This window comes from Gadus morhua, chromosome 13 (assembly GCF_902167405.1).
Source record: "Gadus morhua chromosome 13, gadMor3.0, whole genome shotgun sequence".
Taxonomy (NCBI): Eukaryota; Metazoa; Chordata; class Actinopteri; order Gadiformes; family Gadidae; genus Gadus; species Gadus morhua.
Genome location: NC_044060.1, coordinates 13,163,034 through 13,184,302, shown reverse-complemented (window position 1 = coordinate 13,184,302; position 21,269 = coordinate 13,163,034). Strand labels below are relative to the sequence as shown.

Here is a 21,269-nt window from a genome sequence, read left to right as displayed (position 1 = left end):
TGCATCGCTTTGACACCGAGCGGCGAATGCCAGGACCGAAAACGATGAGTGATTATGTTTGCCGTCTGTCATATGACATTTTGTGTCGAGCTCTGGGTGGCGACGATTGTCTCCTCCTTCTGCCCCACCCCTCCCTTACACTTTATCATCTCACCGTCAAATGGCAAGCCCTTGATGCCATCTCCCTTCCTGATTTTAATTTCCCCCAGAGCAGTTTTTTTTCTTTGTGTGACTAAGCTGCTTGATTCCCACCCTGTTGACTCAGCAGTTAAGTGCATTATTTCCTCATCTGTCTGACTCATTTGGTATACGGATGGATTGAAAGCAAAACCTTCCCGGGCTCTCTAATGCCACGCAAAGCTCTGTGTAAACATATCATATAACAGAGAGTGAAAGTTTTGCTTTGGCTAGGATCGCAGAATGGTTACAAAACATGATAACATTTTTCACAACTCAGGCAAAGTGCCCTGTGTGCCTTAAAGCATAGTATTCAGAATATTTAGAGACAATCCTAGCTGAAGCTGAACTCACCAGTGGGTTCTGGTGTCTGGCTATGTCTCATGCACTTTCTTGAAAGCTAAGCGACTGGGCATTGGACTGCAACGGGGCTGATTTGCATTCAGTCCACGGAGAAAGGGGATCCTCTAAAGTAAGCAGTGTGTGACTGCAAAACAGAAAGGCAAAACCCTTTGGATTCCCTTCTCCAGGGTGAGAGGCTCTTCCTCCTGTTGCATATCTAGAGTGCCAGTTGAGACGATCCACCTAGAGTGGTGCTGGAACTGGCTTTAGATGGTAGAGAAGACGTGGAATAGGAGAGGATAATTCACACAAGAGAGAAAAAAGAAATCCCTCCGATTTATTTCTTTATTTCTCTTTGATCACACACTGTGCAAGCCAGCCAGTGCAGTTAATGAGATGGACACAACCTTGCTGTCTTTGTTTTCGGTGACTCAGGACCCTCCATCAGTGCTGTGATGATTTGTGGTTTGAACTGGTTGAACCGCCTTACAGGAATAGAGGATAAAGAAGGAGATATAGGAGGTGAGGAGGAAGACGAAAGGGGGAGAAGGAGGAATAGGACAAATGAGAGGAGGAGATGGAATATGAGGAAGGAAAACATGAGGATAAAAATTATAATAATGAGAGAGAGGGTGAGAGATAGTGTCAGAGAGTATCAGATAGAGACATAATCAGATACACCAGCAGGGAGAGAGATAGAAAGAGAGAGATAGTCACCCACGCACACAACCACACACACACACACACAAACACAGACACACACACACACACACACACACTCACTCACTCACTCACTCGCTCACTCACTCACTCACTCACTCACTCACTCACTCACTCACTCACTCACTCACTCACTCAAACACACACACATAAACACACACACACACACACACACACACACACACACACACACACACACACACACACACACACACACACACACACACACACACATAAACACACACACACAGACACACACACACACACACACACACACACACACACACACACACACACACACACACACACACACACACACACACACACACACACACACACACACACACACACACACAAACACCCTTGAAAATAGAGAGACGGTCAATAGGGATAAAAAAATGTAGAAATTATAGCGAGAGAGTGTCAGAGAGAGAGAGACAGAGAGAGAGAGAGATACAGAGAGAGAGAGAGAGAGAGAGAGAATAAGAGATTGTTGTCCAGATGCTGAGGGAATGCCACAAACTGAGCTCTGTGGGTTGTTAGTTTAGCACCCTGCAACTTTACTGTGAGCAAGCTAACCTCAAGACCTTCTGGGAACTGTGGTTCTTCTAACATTCAAACTACTTCTGGCACGCTGAGTAGGAGTGTGTGGTTCATTGAGGAAAAACACATTATATTCTGAACATTCACACACAGTGAAAAACTAAATCATAGGTTTGTGAAAATTGAAGTAATAGAATAGAATAGAAATAAATAAATAAATCTGATAAAATCAGCTTTATGATTTGGATATATTGAAATTATATTTTTCACAAAATAAAAAAGAGAAATTGATCAATAACCAACTTAATTACACTAATAATAATCTGCCTAGCCAGGAAATAATATTTAAAACAATATTATATCTTTGATCTACTTGTTTCATTCCTATATTTGAGTGAAATTCATGTGACTGCAAATTCAGAAAAATTAATGAGATTCATGTTTAGTTCATCTTTTATTACAGAGGCCTGTTGAGAAACATTTGCTATCATTCTGAAGGTTTTATGTAAAATATTAAATGTGAGAAGTGTAATATGAAAAGAAATGCATGAAGAATAATAAATGCAGATTTTCAGAAATTACATTGATATTCCGGTAGTCTTGTCAGAATCCGTCTGTGAATGTTTTGCTGAATAATGTCAGTCATCCTGTTCAGCAGTTGTGTTCACATTTTAAAACATTAAATTCAAGCATTCCATCACACAAGGAGACAAAGCATATGTTTACCCAGAATCTGTGACCACACAGCTCGGGCTGGGTTGAATATAAATTTCCTTTTAATATGGATACCCAACTGGGGAACGCTCGAAACAGGGGCGAGGACTGCGAAAGGAGAAATGGAAACATGGATGTGAGGAAAATTGGTGTAGGAACATGAGCTGTGGTCTACCCAAAAATATGTTGGAAAACCAACGCTTCTTTTTAATCTTCAAAAGCAGAAGAATAAATAAAAGAGAATAAAATCATGACACTCCAGCTGCACACGTGTCTCCTCCTCCCATCATGGAAGGGTCAGATTCAAACAGGGTGTCTCTCATCTCTCTCTCCCACTCTATCCTTCTCAAACGTCCATCTCCCTCCCTCTCTCTTTCCCTCTCTCCTTCTATCTCTCCTTCTCTCAAAAAGTGGCTCCCTCTCTCCCTCCCTCTCTCTCCCTTTCCCTCCCTCTTCCTCCGTCTCTGTCATACTCCAAGCCTCTCTCTCTACTTCTCCCGCTCTCTCTCTCTCTCTCTCTCTCTCTCTCTCTCTCTCTCTCTCTCTCTCGCTCTCTCTTTCTCTCTCTCTCTCTCTCTCTCTCTCTCTCTCTCTCTCTCTCTCTCTCTCTCCCTATCACTCTCCCTCTCTCTCTCTCTCTCTCTCTCTCTCTCTCTCTCTCTCTCTCTCTCTCCCCCCCCTTCTCGCTTTCCTTCTCCCTCTCTCTCTCCCTCCCTCTCTCTCTCTCTCCCTCTCTCTCTCTTGCCCTTCCCCTCTGTCATAATCACTGCTTTTTATGATCACTTTGCCCTCTCTGCCCTTTCAAGATGCAGCGTGTAATGAGGGCTCTGGAGGACAGTGTGAGTGGACTATTTAGCTATTCAGTCAAGATCAGCCGCTACTCCATCCCACGCTGTCTACCTCTCTCGTCTGCCTCGCTGTGCCGTCGCCCCTCTGCTGAGAACAGTGGCGGCTTTTCTGCACTCACAAGGTCATGCATGTGGATCCAGCCTGTGTGGCTGTCTGATGAATATTTGTTGGCGTGGGCTTGAACCACCCTAGACCTTGATGTGCAGTCGTTCAGTATAGGCTATATTATACTGTAAATTAACTTGCATTTCACAGTGTTTGCCGCTGCTGATGTGAACATTTGAATAATGGGATATTTATACAGCTTGCGGCTGAAATAAGGTGATTACATTGGTTGTTTTATGATGATGATGATGATGAGGATGATGAGGATGATGAGGATGATGAGGATGATGGGTTAAGTAGGAGTTACGGGAGGAATGGGGGGGTGCTGGGGGGTGTCGTAAACATGCTCAAATTAATTAAGAACATCAAGTAGTCCTACATTGGGTAGGCTCTGGAACTCCCTCCCCCCACACATAAAACAGTCAGACACCATTACAACCTTCAAGTCACAACTCAAAACTCACCTGTTCAAACTCGCACACAACGTCTAACTGATCACTGTCTTGATTGTTTTGTCTTGTTTTTGTTTTATTTATTTATTTATTATTATTATTTTTCCACAATGTCTTGTTTTTAAACGTTTTATGATAACTTTATGCTCTGTAAGGTGACCTTGGGTGCCTTGAAAGTCGCCTCTAAATTAAATGTATTATTATTATTATTATTACATTATAAACACACACACACACACACACACACACACACACACACACACACACACACACACACACACACACACACACACACACACACACACACACACACACACACATCCACTGAAAATAATACATATATATAATAGATCATATTCATATTCATTTCATATAAAATAATACATATTGTGCATAATAATGACATCCAAAATGAAATGACCTTAGACGTTGTCAAGCACAGAGATCCTTAGAAATATAAAAAGCATTCACACTTTTTTTTGTCTTTTTCTTTTTAACTTTATGTATATGTATTATTCAACGAAATATCCGGGTCGGACAGATAGTTTATCCATATATGATAATTTTCAGTAACGTCAACGCGTTAAAGACGTATAGGCGCTACGAGTTACGAACACATGGCTCTGACGTCATTTTCACTTCCGTCCTTCGTGTCAACATGGCGGCTTCCATGGTTTCTCAGGCTGCCCTAAGAGGACTGCAATTATCAAGCTCAAAACATCTTTTCCTAGACAAATTCAAGGTACTAACATGATTTACAATATTGCGAGTTTGTCCTATACCCGTCAGTCGCGTATCCTGTTGTTCCTTTTCGTTGTCCTTGTCCTTACGTTAGTAAAACGTGTCGGCAAGCTACCTGGTAGTGTTTGACAGATCAAAGTTTATGGTGCAAGTTTGCTGGCAGAGGTGATTGCAACACGAATGAGCGAGTAGTAGTATTGTACAGAATGATGTTGTATTGAGGATCTATGAGTTGTATTTAATAATCAGACGTCTCGTTTTTTTAGTCCCTGTTCATGTTGCAACATTTGTATGTTTTAGCTTAAAACATTATCTCTGAAAAACCATTCATGCCATGTAAGTCCTGACCTCGCTAACGTTACCCTCTCAACAGATAACGGTGTTGGTGATAAGCCCATAGTGTAAAGGTTGACAAAGCATTGCACTTTGATCCCAATGTTGATCTAGCGTTTATTTGATCTATTATCTCCATGATGTTCCTGGATAGTTGAAGTAACGCTTGCATTTTTTAATGCAATCAATGTTGTCTGAGCTGTTAGTACTAGCGGTGGAGCTGGCTAAACTAAACTATGTGGAGTATTGACAATGCAAACAAGCTGAAGTGGGCTTTTGGTTTCTCCCATATTCTTTACCTGATCACCTCCTGTGCCTTCGGGTTAGTTTGTTGGGTCTCATTTAAACCTTTACTATGGAACTTTGGTACTGAAGATATTATTCATGCCAGAGATAACATATCTGAATTTTTTTTTTCTCAAGAATACAAAGCGTCCATTCATCGATCCATACAGGGTATTTTTCTCTAATAGTTTTGTGGTCCACTTTTATTCCTCCTCATGGGAAAATCTCAGACAATAACGGTTTTCTGAAAATGACAAAGATACAACTGTAGCTACAAGTAACTCAAGCTACTAGAGCAGTGGTCGGCCACTGTGTTCGACCTTTGTTTAGTTAATATTTTACATAGATGTAGACTTTAAGTCCAAAGCACATAGCCTTCTCTGGACAGAAAATCATTTAAATTATTTTCAAAATAGACTTAAGTAACCTGAAGCTAACAGAACTGCCATGATTTGCACTGCGTGCTTTGCTCTGTTTAAAACAATATTATTCTACAAATATAAGGCATCGTGCTGATGCAGCTGTGTGTGTTGTAAATTGAGCGTGTTGAATTAATATACAGAATTATTAATCCTTCTCCCGATAGCCTACCCCTCATCAGTACACTTAGCTAATAAACAAACTCAAAACAATTAAGTTCACATTATCTCTCTTAACCTATTCAACGTGAGAGTCAATTAATTAGACCTAATGCAAAATGTATTTTGTAATCGCAGTGATTTGAGTTTGATATTTGCGTGTCTCAAATTAAGATGATTTCAAGTAGGGATTGAGTTTTAAGATGCCAAAGTGGCTTTCTAGGAAGCAAGGCAAATGTCTAACATCAAACTGGCTAACATCAAACTAAAAACACATCAGCTACATCATTCACAATAGTTAACACGGCAGCATTGATTATTAGGTTACCTATCGAAAACACAAAGGCTAATAGGTCGTTAGAACTGAACTCTATAGTTCAGGGTCATGTGTGCGTATAGTGATTCACAGGGAACTGCTGTTTTGCTTCACTTTTGTTTGCATTTTTCCCCTCTTGTCATCCATCATTAATTTGCTTTAGTTAAGAGTTGCAGTATGATTCTACATTTCATTAGTTCACATTGTCAAAATTTTTTGCTAATGGTGGTCTAGCTTTAGCCTTCTTGCCTACATACTCCAAGAGCTGGAGAGGTGAAAACCACAGCTTATCTCTTCAGGATCTCAAATAAAGATATGGATGGATGGATGGATGGATGGATGGATGGATGGATGGATGGATGGATGGATGGATGGATGGATGGATGGATGGATGGATGGATGGATGGATGGAAATAATATAAAGGTATTTTCCATGGTCATTTTTCCGTGGAAGTGTTGTGGAACCAATCCAACAATTGATGAGCAAAGCAATGGCTGTCTCTGTGCCAACATAATCTGGATTAAAGTGCAATAACTTGCTAGTTGACTATGTAAGCAGAAATTGTCAAATAGCATGTTTTTTATTGTTTAAGATTATAAATAATATTCGGCTGCATTATTCTACATTGTCCATTGAGTAATTTATCACAGTTTTAAGTGGGACCTACATAAGATTACATTGTATTTTTATTTTATTAGTTGTGCAGCTTCAGCATTGTGTTTTTGGCTGCTGTGAACGCACTCATGAATCTTATTTCTCAATTGACAAATTATCCATAGAACAACTGCCATTTAGTATTGTTCTTTCTTTCGTTTCAGACAATTCCATTTAGCTTGAAGCCGTGTAAAAGCCTGTTGTTGATGGCCCAGCGCTAATGCCTAGCAGGCCTTTGCGTCTTTACATATGTGTCACAGTTATACTATCATCAAAGTTAATCACTATACAACAGCATGTTGTATAGTGCTTCAAGCCTGTAGCGCCGAGCCCGGCCAGCCATGATTAAATGTGTAATACTGGTAATATTTCTTATTTTAACTTATTTGAATGTCCTTGGGCTATAAAGGAAAATTTCAGAATATTGAACGGATGACATCCTTTACATTATTGATTATCTTTCTCCCGATTGTCTGAGCCAAAAATTGACTCAGTTCAAATGATTTGCAGAAACTTTGTAATGTTTGCTGTGGTTTATTCTTTACTCAGACTGAGGCTGTGATGTACGCACTTATTGCTTTTATTTGTAGTGCATCCTTCAGGAACACTGTTCGAATATTGGATCACATGGTCACGATCTTCCTGACGGAACGTTCTTTCCGAGTAAAGATTGTGACGGCCCCTTACTGCCGCGGTCGCACCATACAAATGTATTTCCATCGGCCAATTGATCTCTGCCTTATTGATTTGTTAAATTAGCTTGGACGTTTTACTCTTCAACGATGACTTGTAAGAGAAATGAGCTTGGTTGTAGAACTGGCTCTCAAGCCAGAAGTCCATTTATTCCGGTAGTCTCCTGAACTACTGTTCACCCTTCATCAACATGCGGGGCTCGGCACATTCTGCAGCCACCTGGCTGTCTGCCAGCGCTCTCAACAATTGATCGTTTTACTCAGTGTTGCATGCAATGCACGCACGCAAACACGCGCGCACACACGCACACACCCTACCTGTCGTCAGTTGGTAAACTCGTGCACAACTTCAAATTTTGCGTGTTATTTTTCTCTGAGACACACAATCAACATACACACACTTAGGCGTTTAAAGACTTTCTGTTGCCCTCTTTTTTCCCCTCCATAGCTCTCTATTTTTGGGGGTCTGTTTCCCAGGTGATAAGAGTAATGATTGGGGATTCTCTCTGGTCTGTGGCACAGTATCAGAGCCCTTTGCTGATTGACAGGCAGGTATCTCCACAAAAGATTCACATCGGCTCTGGCGTCATCACAACTCTGCTGGGAATTCAATTTGCACAGATTTATCAATAACAATGGGGGGGAACATCATGCTATTTCGTACGGTCCTGCAGCAGGGAAGCTCTTCAGGGCCAGAGCGTGGGACGGAGTTTCTATATTTTTTTCTTGTTCTTCTCCCCCCCCCCCCCCCAACTCCCCTTCATAAATCAAATCTCTTTCACTCTTGTCTGCTCAGTGAGATAATCCCAGGGCTGTTTTTCACTGTCACTGCGTCGTGCTAAATTTGTAAACATTCGCAAACTTCTACTTTCTTTCATTTTTTTTCACTCGCCTGCAAAAGTGAGGTGCACAGTAGTGGCCCGGCAGCCACTGCCACAGCCCAGCGTGTCACGCAGGGGGGAACAGTGGGGGGAGGACAAACAGCGGCTCTGTCAGACTAACTGAATATTTTACAGGACAGGGTGGGAGGGTGTTGGGGGTTCTTTAGCTGGAACTTCAAACGATGGGCGGCTCCCCCATCTGTCTCCCCGTGAACACATTTACATCCCCAACCCCTGCAAGGGATACTGGGGACCGAGTTAGCCCTAACTGGATTTGAATATCGTTTCACTAAGGTTAATGGCCGTTTCTGTAGCGTGTGAGGTGTGTTTAGACTTTTTCAATAATTTAAAAGAGCTGCAGTCATTAGCAAGACTTGGCAAAGTCTATAAAGTGGAATGAGTGTACAACCTCCTAGCAGCCTCCTGCACTGTTGTTGTTCCTCTTCATAAGGAAGAAAATCTAGTCATGCTGAATTGCGGCACAGCGAATAAATTATCATGTTATTTCAGAAGGTATATTCTTATTGTTCCAGTTTGAAAAGATGCCATAGTCAATGCCTTTTTTCTTCTTGCTAGCATCTTTTGTAACAACTTCCATTTTGATGTCTTTGCATTATGTGTACCGTTGTTGTTATACTAGTTTACAGTGGTGGTGGAAGAGACCTCCGACACGAATAAACATACCGCAAAACAAGCAATGATCCATTGGAAGAGCAAAGCATTGGGGAAATAATTGTCATCATTTTATGGACTTCAGCATACCGTATAAAATCTGCATACAATAAAAAAAGACTTGATTAAAAATAATCATAAGCGTTTACTCGCAAAATATTTGACCTTCAACTAATCGGCACACGTTGGATCATAGGTCCTATTTTAAATTGCATATAATTAGATATAAATGCCTGACATGTGTATGTGAATGTTGTCAGAGAATGTTGTCAGAGCTGCTTCTGTTGCAGCTCCGTGGCGTTATCTCGCGTTTTGCCCTGACACCTTCAAATAAGACTCTGTCTTATTAAGTATGCTAATTAATAAAGCCCCTATCTGTGGAGACCCAACAGTTGCTGTTTTCTCTCTCTCGGCAGTCTGGGGGTGGATTAGGCTTGCCAAGGATGCAAATCTTGCCAATCTAAATCCTGAAGCCATGCTCCACTGCTCCTCACTTGAGCCCAGGCTATTAGAGACAGGTATGCCGTTTCTCTCACCTTGTCTAGTAAAGGCTTCATGCTGGAGTGTCCTACACCCATCCTCCTTGAAATGAGTTAAGCAGCATAACTTTGAATTGTACTGGCAAGTCATAGAAGCATTTATACATTTATCTTCAATGTCACTGGAAAATCTGGTCAATTCATCTGGTAAATGATTGATGGCTTTTTATTTCACTTTCACACGAGATTGACTTTATTTTATACCTTTGCCACAATGTTTACCTTCTGGGACTTTGCTAAAGTGCTACATCAGAAAGTATAATTAATCTTGATGCCTTTCGAGGTAGAGCTGACTTCAAATGCAGTCGGTTAGTCTTGCGCTATGCTATCCTCTGGCAAAATAGTCGTCATGCTCTTTTAACCCATCACTTAAAAATGGTTCTGTAAGAATTTGCACTGGGGGACGTACACCGTATCATTATCGTTTCTCTTCATTTTGAGAGCCATTTGGGCAATGCAGAGGCTAAGGACAGAGGAGAGATGTTCTCTTGTCAACACTAAATTAGTTCATTAATTAAAGAAGACTATCAGTCTGGTTTTTATTCTGCCCTGATGGTTATTGGAATTAGCCTATTTCTGCTTCACAGCGTGTGATGCCTCTACATGGCTTAGCTTGGTTGTGATTCATACTGGCCTGTTTTTTTTACGTAACAGCCACATTAACTATGCCTCTTTGCCTTCCCTTCACCATGTGTCACCTCTAACATAGTTAACGATACAGCGCACGCATCCAAATGAACAACACTTTCTTTATGAGTTCACGCTAAGTAGCAAACTGCCGCCGAATTGGATGAAAAACCTTCCAATTCCAATCAGATGGCAATGATTTTTAAAGTGGCTCTTAGATGCAGGAGTGCCTCATGCTCTACGCTCTGCTCATGCAAGTGTCACGGCTTTAAATCCCCATTTTAGGGCCGCATGCAGATGGTAAGTTGTGGTCCTGAAAGAGGAAAAAATCAATTACTTGCAATTGGTGAACTGGCGATTCAGCTAATTTCTTTAATATTTGATAATTCCCCTCAAGGAGCATTCTGGTTAATTAACTCTGGAGCCATTTGTCGTCACTAATTGTATAGTGTCATCACACAGGAAAAAGGTTCTTGCCATTGACTAGTAATGAGGATTTTAGACCCACTAGCACATGATTATAGCTGTTTAGTATAGGCCATTCGTTCATTCATTCAACAGAAAAAAACTTTAAAGAGAGAATTCGTTATCCACTGGCCCTGGAGTTGTGACCACTCCATTGAGTCTTGTTTGGAGTCAAAAAGCAAGAGCAAAAAATAACTCAGAATGAGTGGCAGTAAATGATAATAAACCCACAGTATAATATAATCAATATTTCTGTTCAAACAACCAACAATATTTTTTCAGATTTACAATAATCCTTTAAAGAATTTATCGAAATCAACTCATTGAGATTTTGGTTTTGCTTATGGAATGACTCTACTAATAATCGGCTAACATTGCTAACCCCTATAGGAGCCTGTGCATTCTGGCCTGTACATCTTCAACACAGCCTTTCATTACATGAGTGTCGGCTTCTCTATAATCATAAATGGTCAAATACTGTACCTAAGCACTTATAATGACCCACTGTTTTTTGTGCAAATTACATTGATTCTTCTTGACATGACCTGTAGTGTATTGATTTGGTCATGAAGCAGAAGTAGAGTCTGAAGGCTCTCCAGCTCCTCCCTCTGCCAATACACCACTGGTGTGCTGGCAGCATTGCTATTGGCTGCCTATAAACCCCCTTTGAATAACATATATTTCATGGCTTGGTTATAAGGCTGATAAAGCCAGCTATGGATAGAGATGATAATACCTTCATGCCGGCAACTGCCAAAAAGGCAATGTTGTAACTTTCCTTCTGTTAGTGATGGCCTGTCTGGCTCCCCTTTTACAAAAGAAACGGGTGAATCTTTGGACCCTTGTTATCAGCGCTTCCTTGTGTTTGAGCGATACATTGACGAGCATCTTGGCATCGACTAGGTGTCGTTTATGGGTCTGATTAAAGGTGATTGCCTGCTTTGCAACCTTTTCCCTCTTAGTGAAGGCTTACGACCCTAATAAATTTCCCCTGCAGCCACTACTACTACGGCGTCCTCTGGTGACTGTTTGACATTGTTCCACGTTCTCATAGTAGAAAAAGACAACTGCTTTAAATTACCCGGTGTATATCGATTCCGTCTCTGGGTTAACTAAAGGGCAAACGGCAAAAGCTATGTTTTTTTGGTCAGCCTTATAGCTTAACTTTGCAAAGCGCTAGGGTTGAACATAAACTCCCTCAGAAGACCTCCCCGCCTTGGGTGACATTGTGGGGTTCAGCTCCCAAATGAGTCTGCACAATTTTTTGTGCTTCTCTGGTCCCAATGGGGGAATGCTGCCTTGCTGGGTACCATATGGACCGGTCAGAGAGACGCCTGGGGAGCACTGGCGTTCCGCGTCCCCTCCATCACTGCATCTGTGACGAGGACTTGGCAACCTGATGCAGCTGCTGCCACAGCACCGTCTGCCCTCCGCGTGCCTTTGGGTTAGAAGGACGGTTTACTGGGAGAGCTCTGGGAGGACCTGCCCCGGCCCTGCTTTAACCAGTGTGCTGAGGGTTTCAAACTTATAACTATTGTATTAGGTATATTATCTACAACTGCCGGTTGCTGTGTTTATACCTATATAATTATCCTCATCAATTAAAATAAATGTTATTTATAATTTTGTGTTTGTATTATATTTATTTTTATTGAGATGATTATATTAGAATAAACACTATTTCCTTCATCGTGACAAGTTATTTAATTTGGTGTTATGTTGATTTTATCATGTCAGGCTCCTTCCTTCTGTCAACAAAGAACCTCAAAATGAGATCATCCCAGTCATATGGTTCTTGTAATAAATAATATCAAGGTGTTGTTTGCTGCCAGGCCTAAGGTGTAGAGCCCAGCAAAGAGAAGGGAGTGCTTTTGATTTTACGCAACATAGAAATGCAATCTGCTCCATACAATCGAGTGCACCCTTCTGCTTCATTGTTTATATCGAAACCCTTTCAGGCCATTTTGTTTTAAGCAAATGTTCCCACCATCTGATGCATTGTTCTCTGGTAAGGGTCGTTAATTTTAAGTTTGGTCTTTTCAGTGCAAAAGTTTATAATATGCCATTGCCTACAATATAAATGTAGGGCATCGTAGGGCAGGACGTCACTTCTGAACACATAACACATTCATTTATATGCAAGTCAGTTCATACACGCGTAGTCCCATTATGGCCTGGTGTTATCCCTACACGTCAAATCAGCCGTTCTGTAAGCTGTTGGCGGTGTAGGCCACCTCATTTTCCCAATGTGGAGGCGTATGCCATATTGGCTATGTACTTTGTTGTGCTATGTATTATTGTCTTGTGTTTCATCATCTTTATGCCAATGCCATTGCTCGTGTCCTTCCGTTGTACTTTTTCTCTGTTGGGCTTTGTAATCCTCTAAAAATGTATGATATATAATCATATTGATGCCTTCTTGTTGATGATGTGGTAATGACCATGTTTTGTTTATTTTCCAAGACGATATCTGCTGATGACGCTCCTTTACTGATGTGTAGGTTAGGCAGGCTTTGGTATGCACTGATTGTCCTCAGGTCCTTTTGCAATCGCTTGAGTCAGTATTGACCTTCAGTTTAAACACTTGCTATTGGACAGATTAAGCGAGAGAACCCGATACTACGGAGAAGTAGAATGCTTGGAAAAGGACGATCAAAGGACTTTCAGAGTTACTAGCTCACAATCAAGACAATAGAGCACATCAATGACACTCCAAGCCCTGCCCTAAAGGATCCTTTAATATTCAATAGCATCTGAAACTTCATGTCCTTAACTATCAAAGACTTGAGGCCATCTAAACCTTCAGCCTGTCCTGGTGGGTGTTGTTGATTATATGGTAATGTTTACAACACTGATTACTGCTTCAAAATTGTGGCGGGGAGATGATGTTAATATTTATATTGAGAGCAGATTGATTGATAACGATGAACTGCAATGGCATTTATTTATCTGTTTACGTTACGAAAACAATGTCAAAAATATTTGGCACTGAGGTTCTATGGCAAACCACAAGAAAGTAATTTAAATTTCTATCGAGTTTACATGCAGTGACACATAATTCTGTCTATATTGGAGAATGATTCAAATTTTGCTTGCAGTATCGGAACCTCCAGGCTAGGTTGAAACAACCTCATTATAATTGGCAAGGGGGAATTTATCTGCACAGTGGCCTGCATCCCGGACAAATATACAGTGTACAATAGCAATCAGGATGAGAAAATGGCAAACCAAAGACTCTGCAAAATACACACAGTTGTATTTCCCTTCGATGACCTAGCTACATTCTTCACATTAAAATGTTTGCAGATCAAGCTGTTCACGTTCCTGAATGTCTCATTTGCAGATGCAAATGTTGTAATTTATGAATGAATATACAGTAGAACCATCAACTTGAACAAAATATGCAAAGCACAGGATGATGAGAGTTGATGCTTGATGATGCATATTTCTGACTTCTAAGATGATCCATCTATAATTGCAGCTGACTTCACTTCTTGCCTTTTGTTGTTCATGATAATCCACTGAGGTGGATTTGGCTTTTACGGTTTACAGGATATGAGGTCTGCCCTCACCTGCCCATAACTTCCTTTTAGTAGTGGAAAAAGGTTGTATTTAAGGATTTCCCCCCCATCAAATTTGAAATGCTCTTGAGATAGGTCCTGCGTGTGTGTGTGTGTGTGTGTGTGTGTGTGTGTGTGTGTGTGTGTGTGTGTGTGTGTGTGTGTGTGTGTGTGTGTGTGTGTGTGTGTGTGTGTGTGTGTGTGTGTGTGTGTGTGTGCAGGGCTTAACTGGAGCAGTAGTTAGATTGCACTGGGCAGGGTAGTCTCCAGAGCACTGATGAAGATAATTACTGTAGAGAGATGATCTCCTGGGAGGGGAGCTCTGTCTGGCTGCCGGAACGCCACCCTGGCAGACTCGCTGGCATCCGCCACTTACAGCTCTCTCACGGAGCGCAGACAGCGAGCGCTTGCCTGGTTCCGCTGCTGTCGAGGACCCCGCCACCGCATGGCCGGTCCTCTGTGCCTGAAACAACCCAGAGCGACGATGGGCGTGTGGGAGCAACCATTAGCAGGGCATTCCTCAGGTTACACTTTATACTCGCTAGGCAGTGGAGTGTTTTCACGCGACAGTAGTAGCTTTGAGTTGGCTTCCATTAAGCCTGTTTACGGTGTCAGCTGAGTGTGCAAACAAATGGCTTCATTTTGTGTTGTGATATTATTTTTGTTCCATTTTCTGGCCAAACCAAGACGATGTTTAGTTTGCCACATGCGGATCAGACTGTGATCCCCTATATAAGCTTGCACAACTGCTCCTTTTGAAATGTTTAACGGCAAGTTGTAAGTTTTTTATTACTTTTTTAAATGGAAGAAAATTGGCTGCATACCGACAAGAAGTAAGCCATTCCAACATAACAAAACAAATAAAAAAAATGATTCAAAAAGTATAGGCTGAAACGGTACAATTACGGCTAGGAGAGTGGCAGTTATCGGCAGAAGCATTGTTTTTGAAGCCCCATAAGACCTCCTCTGCAGAACATCATTAGTCTATGGATGGTGGTGCAAAGCTGTGTAAAAGTGCCCTGGGTGCCTCCTACTCCAGTGTTGTTCAGCCCAAGGTGTCTGTGGCTGCCTGGAGGGACCCCGCAGGCCGAGCTTGACTCCCTCCCTCAGCAGCCCCTGTTCCTATTTAAGGAAGCATCCGCATGGTCTTTAAGCTCCTTGTTACCGTCGCTTCTTCTTTGAACCCATGGCTGACCGGGGTCAGCAGGTGAGGAATGTATTCCAATTGCCACTTTGGATTTATGAATATAAATCTCTATAGCCGGATAATGTGTGGATTCATGTGGATAGAGAAAAATGGATTGTGACTGGGGAGCCTGTGATGAGTAAATATAGTTGGAACATATTGAAGACGGAGACATAAGCTTGTGGGTAGAACAAAGCTGTAATTGGCGGTCCACTTAACTTTAGAAAATGTGATAGTCTGTGTCTTCTGTCACTTTTTCCACAAAAAAATTATTAATTTTTGTTCCTCATCTCTTGAGTTCACCATGCTGTACAGACGTGATGAATACTTATTTAGGCTAGCACCGCTCTTTATAGTCCCCTACATCAGCGGTCCACAACCTTTTCAGCATCAAGGGGGGGGGGGTGTGGTTGGGTTATATTGCTCAGAGGTTGCAAAAAATGCAAACATGTTATATGCAATCTAACAACTGCATATAGACTTGGGTTATGTTGCGCAGAGGTTGCCAAAAATGCAAACATGTTATATGCAATCTAACAACTGCATATAGACTTATGGCATGTAAAAGAGTGACAGTATTGCGAAGTGAATAAAAAAAATAAAAAAAAAAATAAAAAAAATAATAATCTTTCTCTGCGGACCGGTACCAAGTGACCCACGGACCGGTACCGGTTGGCACACAACGGAATGGCAAAAGCAGCGGGGGTTACATGACACGGGATTGGCCATCAAAGCACGTGATTCAACGAGATATTAGCATCAAGGGACCCTGTTGGGGACTCAGCTGCATGCTGGTTAAAAATAAAACTTTTGCCACAAAGTTACGGCGACCTCGGCCCTGGCCAAGAGGTTGGCACACAACGGAATGGCAAAAGCAGCAACAACAACATGCACAGAATGGGAAGCAGTCCGGTTATTCAAATGCAGACAGCAATGACGACAAGCTTTTCCTTTAGATAATCTTTGAAATCAATAATACATATTGGTCAAGCCAATTCCAGCTATTCGACAAAGCAGTCCAGGTACTCTGAGCAGAGGAGGAAAACCCATGCCTGTCCTGCTCATTTTCAAACGCATTCAATTGATATCGTGGGGAGTTGGGAGAGACGGGCAGAAGATGTGTTTTTTGTATACACTACTGAAAGGCAACGTGCATGCATTCCTCCATGCTGCCGTTGATGGTTGTTCAGCTAAGGCAAAGTGGACATGAAGGAGCAGGCGAGGGGATGAGCACAGCTCAGTGTGGAAGAGCTGAACAAGGATGCACATACCCACACACCTCTGCTGAGACACTGTCACACTGCCATTTGTTTTCACAAAAGGAACACCTCGCAATGTGTGAGAATGGTTGAGGTAGGTTATGCTTTTTATATCCGTTGCTTTTTGTTTTTCCTTACAAGCCAACAGCGCCAGGCCCTGAAGCGAGGTCAATCGCGAATGTTTGTTTGAGCTTATGTTCACACGCGTAACGGCGTTCAAAGTAGGACACCAGACGGCTTTGGGAGCGGAGTGGATGTTGTTCAGATACAGGCATTATCATTTAAACGCCGCTCTCCTCTTTGCGAAGTCTGCACCACAATGCTTCTGCTCAGCGTCGAACACTGCTCGACTGATGCAGTAGGATGATGTCATGTACCTTGTTCATGCAACCAAATGTAACCGGAAACATAATGACACACGCGAACCCGCACACCCGAACTGTATGAATAATGACCAGAGCATGGCCATCGTTAGTGCAGTTATGGTAGTGAAGAGTCGAAAAAGGACCATTTTGTTTCTCTATATTTCTCCTGCCAGGTTCCTAGTGAAGGCTTGTTCTGAGCAGGAGGGAGAACAATGCAATCCTGCTGCAGCACAAACGGGCTCCATTTTGTTGCCCAGATTGTCCACCTGCAATGCTGTGCTGCGAGTAAAAACATTTTATCTACTTTTGTCTCGCTATCATATTATCACGATTCTTACTTGTCCCCTTTTTACAAAGCCATTTGTCAAGTCTTGTAAGAAGAATTTTAGAATCCCCTCGCTCAATATTTGTTGAATATCAGCAGCAGTAGTGGTGAATAAGTGTGCGCCCATCTCCATTTTCTTCCATTGTTTTTCCACCTCATGAATGATGGAGAGGGAAAGGACTTCAAAAGAGCGGCCTTGCCAAGCTATTCGCACCACTGAGTCAGATGGCAGCTGGCACAAAAAACACACACTTGACGAATGCAAATGCAGCCACAGCTCACGTTTATCTTAGAATTTTCACTTTGTTCAGTTTTTATTAAAGGCCTTCGCAGAGTTGTAACTTGTATGATCAGTTCCTTGGTCTTGGTTTGCTTTTGAAGACGAATTCTTACATTATTCATGCGTTGATACTGCGTTGGGATGGATGTGACTAACATCCGAAACAAGGGAGTGAAATTGCTCATGTGCCATCAAATATTCCCGCTTCTAAAATAAAAAAAGGCTTTGCGTTTATAAAATCAGTGAATTAAACATCAATGCTAGCCATATTGATATGGTGAATGCAGTTTTTTGTTAAAATCATTTTGTTAAAATAACATTTATAATTACTTTTTTTAATGTAGCCCTATTGTTGTATAAACACGAGCCCCAGCAACAGTACTGTGCTATCTTGGAAACGCACAACCATGCACCGACTCTGTGCTCACTCTGCTACCCCTTCAGCTTCAGCCCTTCTTTTAGTTTTAGTCTTTTAGCTTGCCACGTGACTCGGAAAACGATTCTCTAGGTCTGCCCTTGTGACTATGACAACAGTCGAAATATTAAAATGTTTATAAAATTCTGCTTTAGGACCAGAGCATGTTTATTGGCTTGCAGCACGGCAAAGTATCCAGATGGCGTTGAGAGACTGCAGACCGCTAGCCATGTAAGCAAGCCCCCCTTTTCCCCTCTGACGTCCTTTCTAAAACGCTCAGAGTAACTGCTTCATGGCGGCAGTGCACCACCCACTATAACTCTGGTGTCCTCTTGTTGGCCGAGGTCAACAGATTCCATGACGCCAAGAGCCTAGTGCTTTTATTATACCGTTTATAGCCATGAGCACGATGCTCAAAACATGTTATTCACCCCTTTGCAACTTAACTTCTTCTGCTGCTCAATCCTCTCCTCTTCAACAACACCCTTTTCCCGGTGAAAGAAGGCCACGCTTGTCTCGTGCCCTGTGCAACGGGCGTGGCACGGCGCACGATCGCGGCCCAGGTGACGTGACTGCACGCACCTGCAGTCACAGTGATGTGTGACTGCACTCCAGAGGATCCCTGCTCAATAGGGCCTGTGTGGCTCTGCTGCGTTATATGAAAAGCCAATGCCTTTTTAATAGCGGTAACAGCTGGAGTTGACTGGGCTCGTGTCTGCTGACGGCACAAGCAGCTCCAGAAGCTGCGCCACATCCTGTGAGCGGGGGAAGCAGGCGAAAAGAATAGCAAAAGCGATGGGTGTTTCTTAAGGGGTGGAGGTTGCAGGGGGGGGTTGAGCAGGTGTTTGACATCTTGTTGGAATAATGTGAAAAAAGTTCTCCTCTTGAAGAGGATGAGACTTTTTCCAACCCCTGCTCCCCCATTTTCCCGCCCTTGTCTCTGCCAAGCGCATGTTCCCCAGAGTTATTGGGAGGTTCAGTGCCACAGCAATCTGCTACAGACCTACGTACCTACGTACAAGTCACAAATTTGACTTGCCGACTCCCTAACCCCTATCCTTTTCCGCCCGTCCTTCCCTCCTCCTCCTCATTCTTCCTCTTCTCCTTCGTCTCCCAGGGTTCCCGTCTGAGCTCCAGGCGATGGCTGAACCTGCAGGAGTACCAGAGCAAGAAGCTGATGGAGCAGAGCGGCGTGGCCGTCCAACGCTTCTACGTGGCCGACACGGCCTCCGAGGCTCTGGAGGCAGCCAAGAGACTGAGTGGGTGGAGAGGGCACGCACGCACGCACGCACGCACGCACGCACGCACGCACGCACGCACGCACGCACGCACGCACGCACGCACGCACGCACGCACGCACGCACGCACGCACGCACGCACGCACGCACGCACGCACGCACGCACGCACGCACGCACGCACGCACGCACGCACGCACGCACGCACGCACGCACACTTGTAACGCGTGTGTTGTACTTATGTGGATACAACGGCGTCCTCTCTCGATGGGGCTTGGATCAAGATCGCCTGCAGATTTATTTTAGAGACTTCAAATCCATCCCTTCAGTTAAATCACTTTGTAAACTTTGATTACGATCACATACTTGTGTTGTTATTGTCCTTTCCATGACTCTTTTTCCATTTTTCTATGTCATGTTACTTTTGGCAAAATAAATGAACTAGAACTGCTGGATATATAACGTGCACATGGCTGTGGCTAATCCCACTTGAAATGGTATTCAGTTTAATTGTGTCTCAATGCCTTTGGGTGCAAACAGTCCAGTGTTTCTTGTGCTCAGTGGCCAGTGTTAATTTATCCTTTTCCAATCACACTCATTTATTTCACACCCTCGCATGTTGTTTCTCACACATTTAATGTTGTGTTCAGTGTCTGATCTTATAATTTGGTTAGTAACCCCCGCCTTCACGCACTTCCACACGTTAAGCTGACATCTTCAAGCCATATATTAACATTAATGGGAACACATTTTGTGCAATCACCACCAATGTTGACTGATTTAAACCTCCTTCTTGAATTATATTTGGTGGCTATAAATATAGAAGGGCCCAAACATATACACACACTGGCCTGGTTTCAGTGTGTAAAGCACATGAATCCATGGCAATGCGGAGATCCCTGGTCACTCCGTGGGCTAAGATAAAGTCCACAAGCAAACATAGGGGGGGAAGAGAGAGGGAGAAAGAGAATCCCTGGCCAGTGCCTCTGGGTCTGTAATCATCTGCTTATCTGCTCTCACACACGATGGGTTTCAGCCAGTATCTTTGACAGCAAGCATGTACACACAGGCTTCCCCAATGTGCCTATACTCTACTGATGCACGGATCCATTGGCCAACGGTCATTATTGGCTGATATCCGTCCTAAAAGCATGATCGGCCAATCGACTTAACATTTGGTGATGCAGAAGCTGAACGTGACTCAAAAACATTCGTGCAGAAGACACGCCGTCTTATTGTCCGTCACTGACACGTAAATATTTTGTCCTGCATTTAACATCATTCCTCTTTAATTCTCTGTTACACTAAATTAAGGCAGGCTAACCTCAACCGCACAAAAAGTCGGTTTCATTGATCACATTTATATTCTTCTCCTCTAAGAAAGACCTTTGCAGGCGAGGCAGTGATACCGATAATCGTGAGCTCTTTTACGGCCAAAAAGCACAAGGTGCATTAAAAAAAGCGGAACTGTGAGTGTAACATCCGCTCTCAGGTTTAATACACCGTTCATACTGGTAAGAGTGGTGGAGAGAAAAGAGTGAGATAAAACAAATAAACATCTGGTAACACCAATGTGATCCGGCTTGGTTTTGCCAGGTCACCTGCTGTGAGAGGTTGGTATTTGTATTTTTGGGGAGCTCAGGATGATGGAGAGGTTTTCCCCCTTAAATTCAGCCACTCGGTTCATCCGTCCGTCCGTGCTGACATGGGTGATGTGGGGGTGCTTCACACTGGTCAGGTCGGTGTGTATGTGTGTGGGTGGTTGTGTGAGCTGTCCAATTGATTTACGTGAGGAACTGTTATGCCGTCGTAATTCTTCAAACTACTCACATCACGTGAGTGAGTGCTGAACTTTCTGCTTTGCATCGAACAGCAGTATAAACAATGCACAAACTTTCTCTCATTTATTTCTCCACCCTCCCCAAAGTCAGCTTGGTCTTGATTATTCTGATGCCAG

The 21,269-nt window shown here is 42.8% G+C and overlaps 1 protein-coding gene across 1 annotated transcript in view; it reads left to right on the top strand.

The window, feature by feature from the left end:
- Positions 1–4,443: 4,443 nt before the first annotated feature.
- The window catches only part of suclg2 (succinate-CoA ligase GDP-forming subunit beta), a 69,387-nt gene continuing 52,561 nt past the window's right edge, over positions 4,444–21,269 (top strand). The window contains exons 1-2 of the mRNA XM_030374528.1: positions 4,444–4,644; positions 19,194–19,335. Coding sequence (XP_030230388.1) covers positions 4,459–4,644; positions 19,194–19,335 — 328 coding nt within the window. The 5' untranslated portion in view covers positions 4,444–4,458. The remainder of the gene's footprint in view (positions 4,645–19,193; positions 19,336–21,269) is intronic.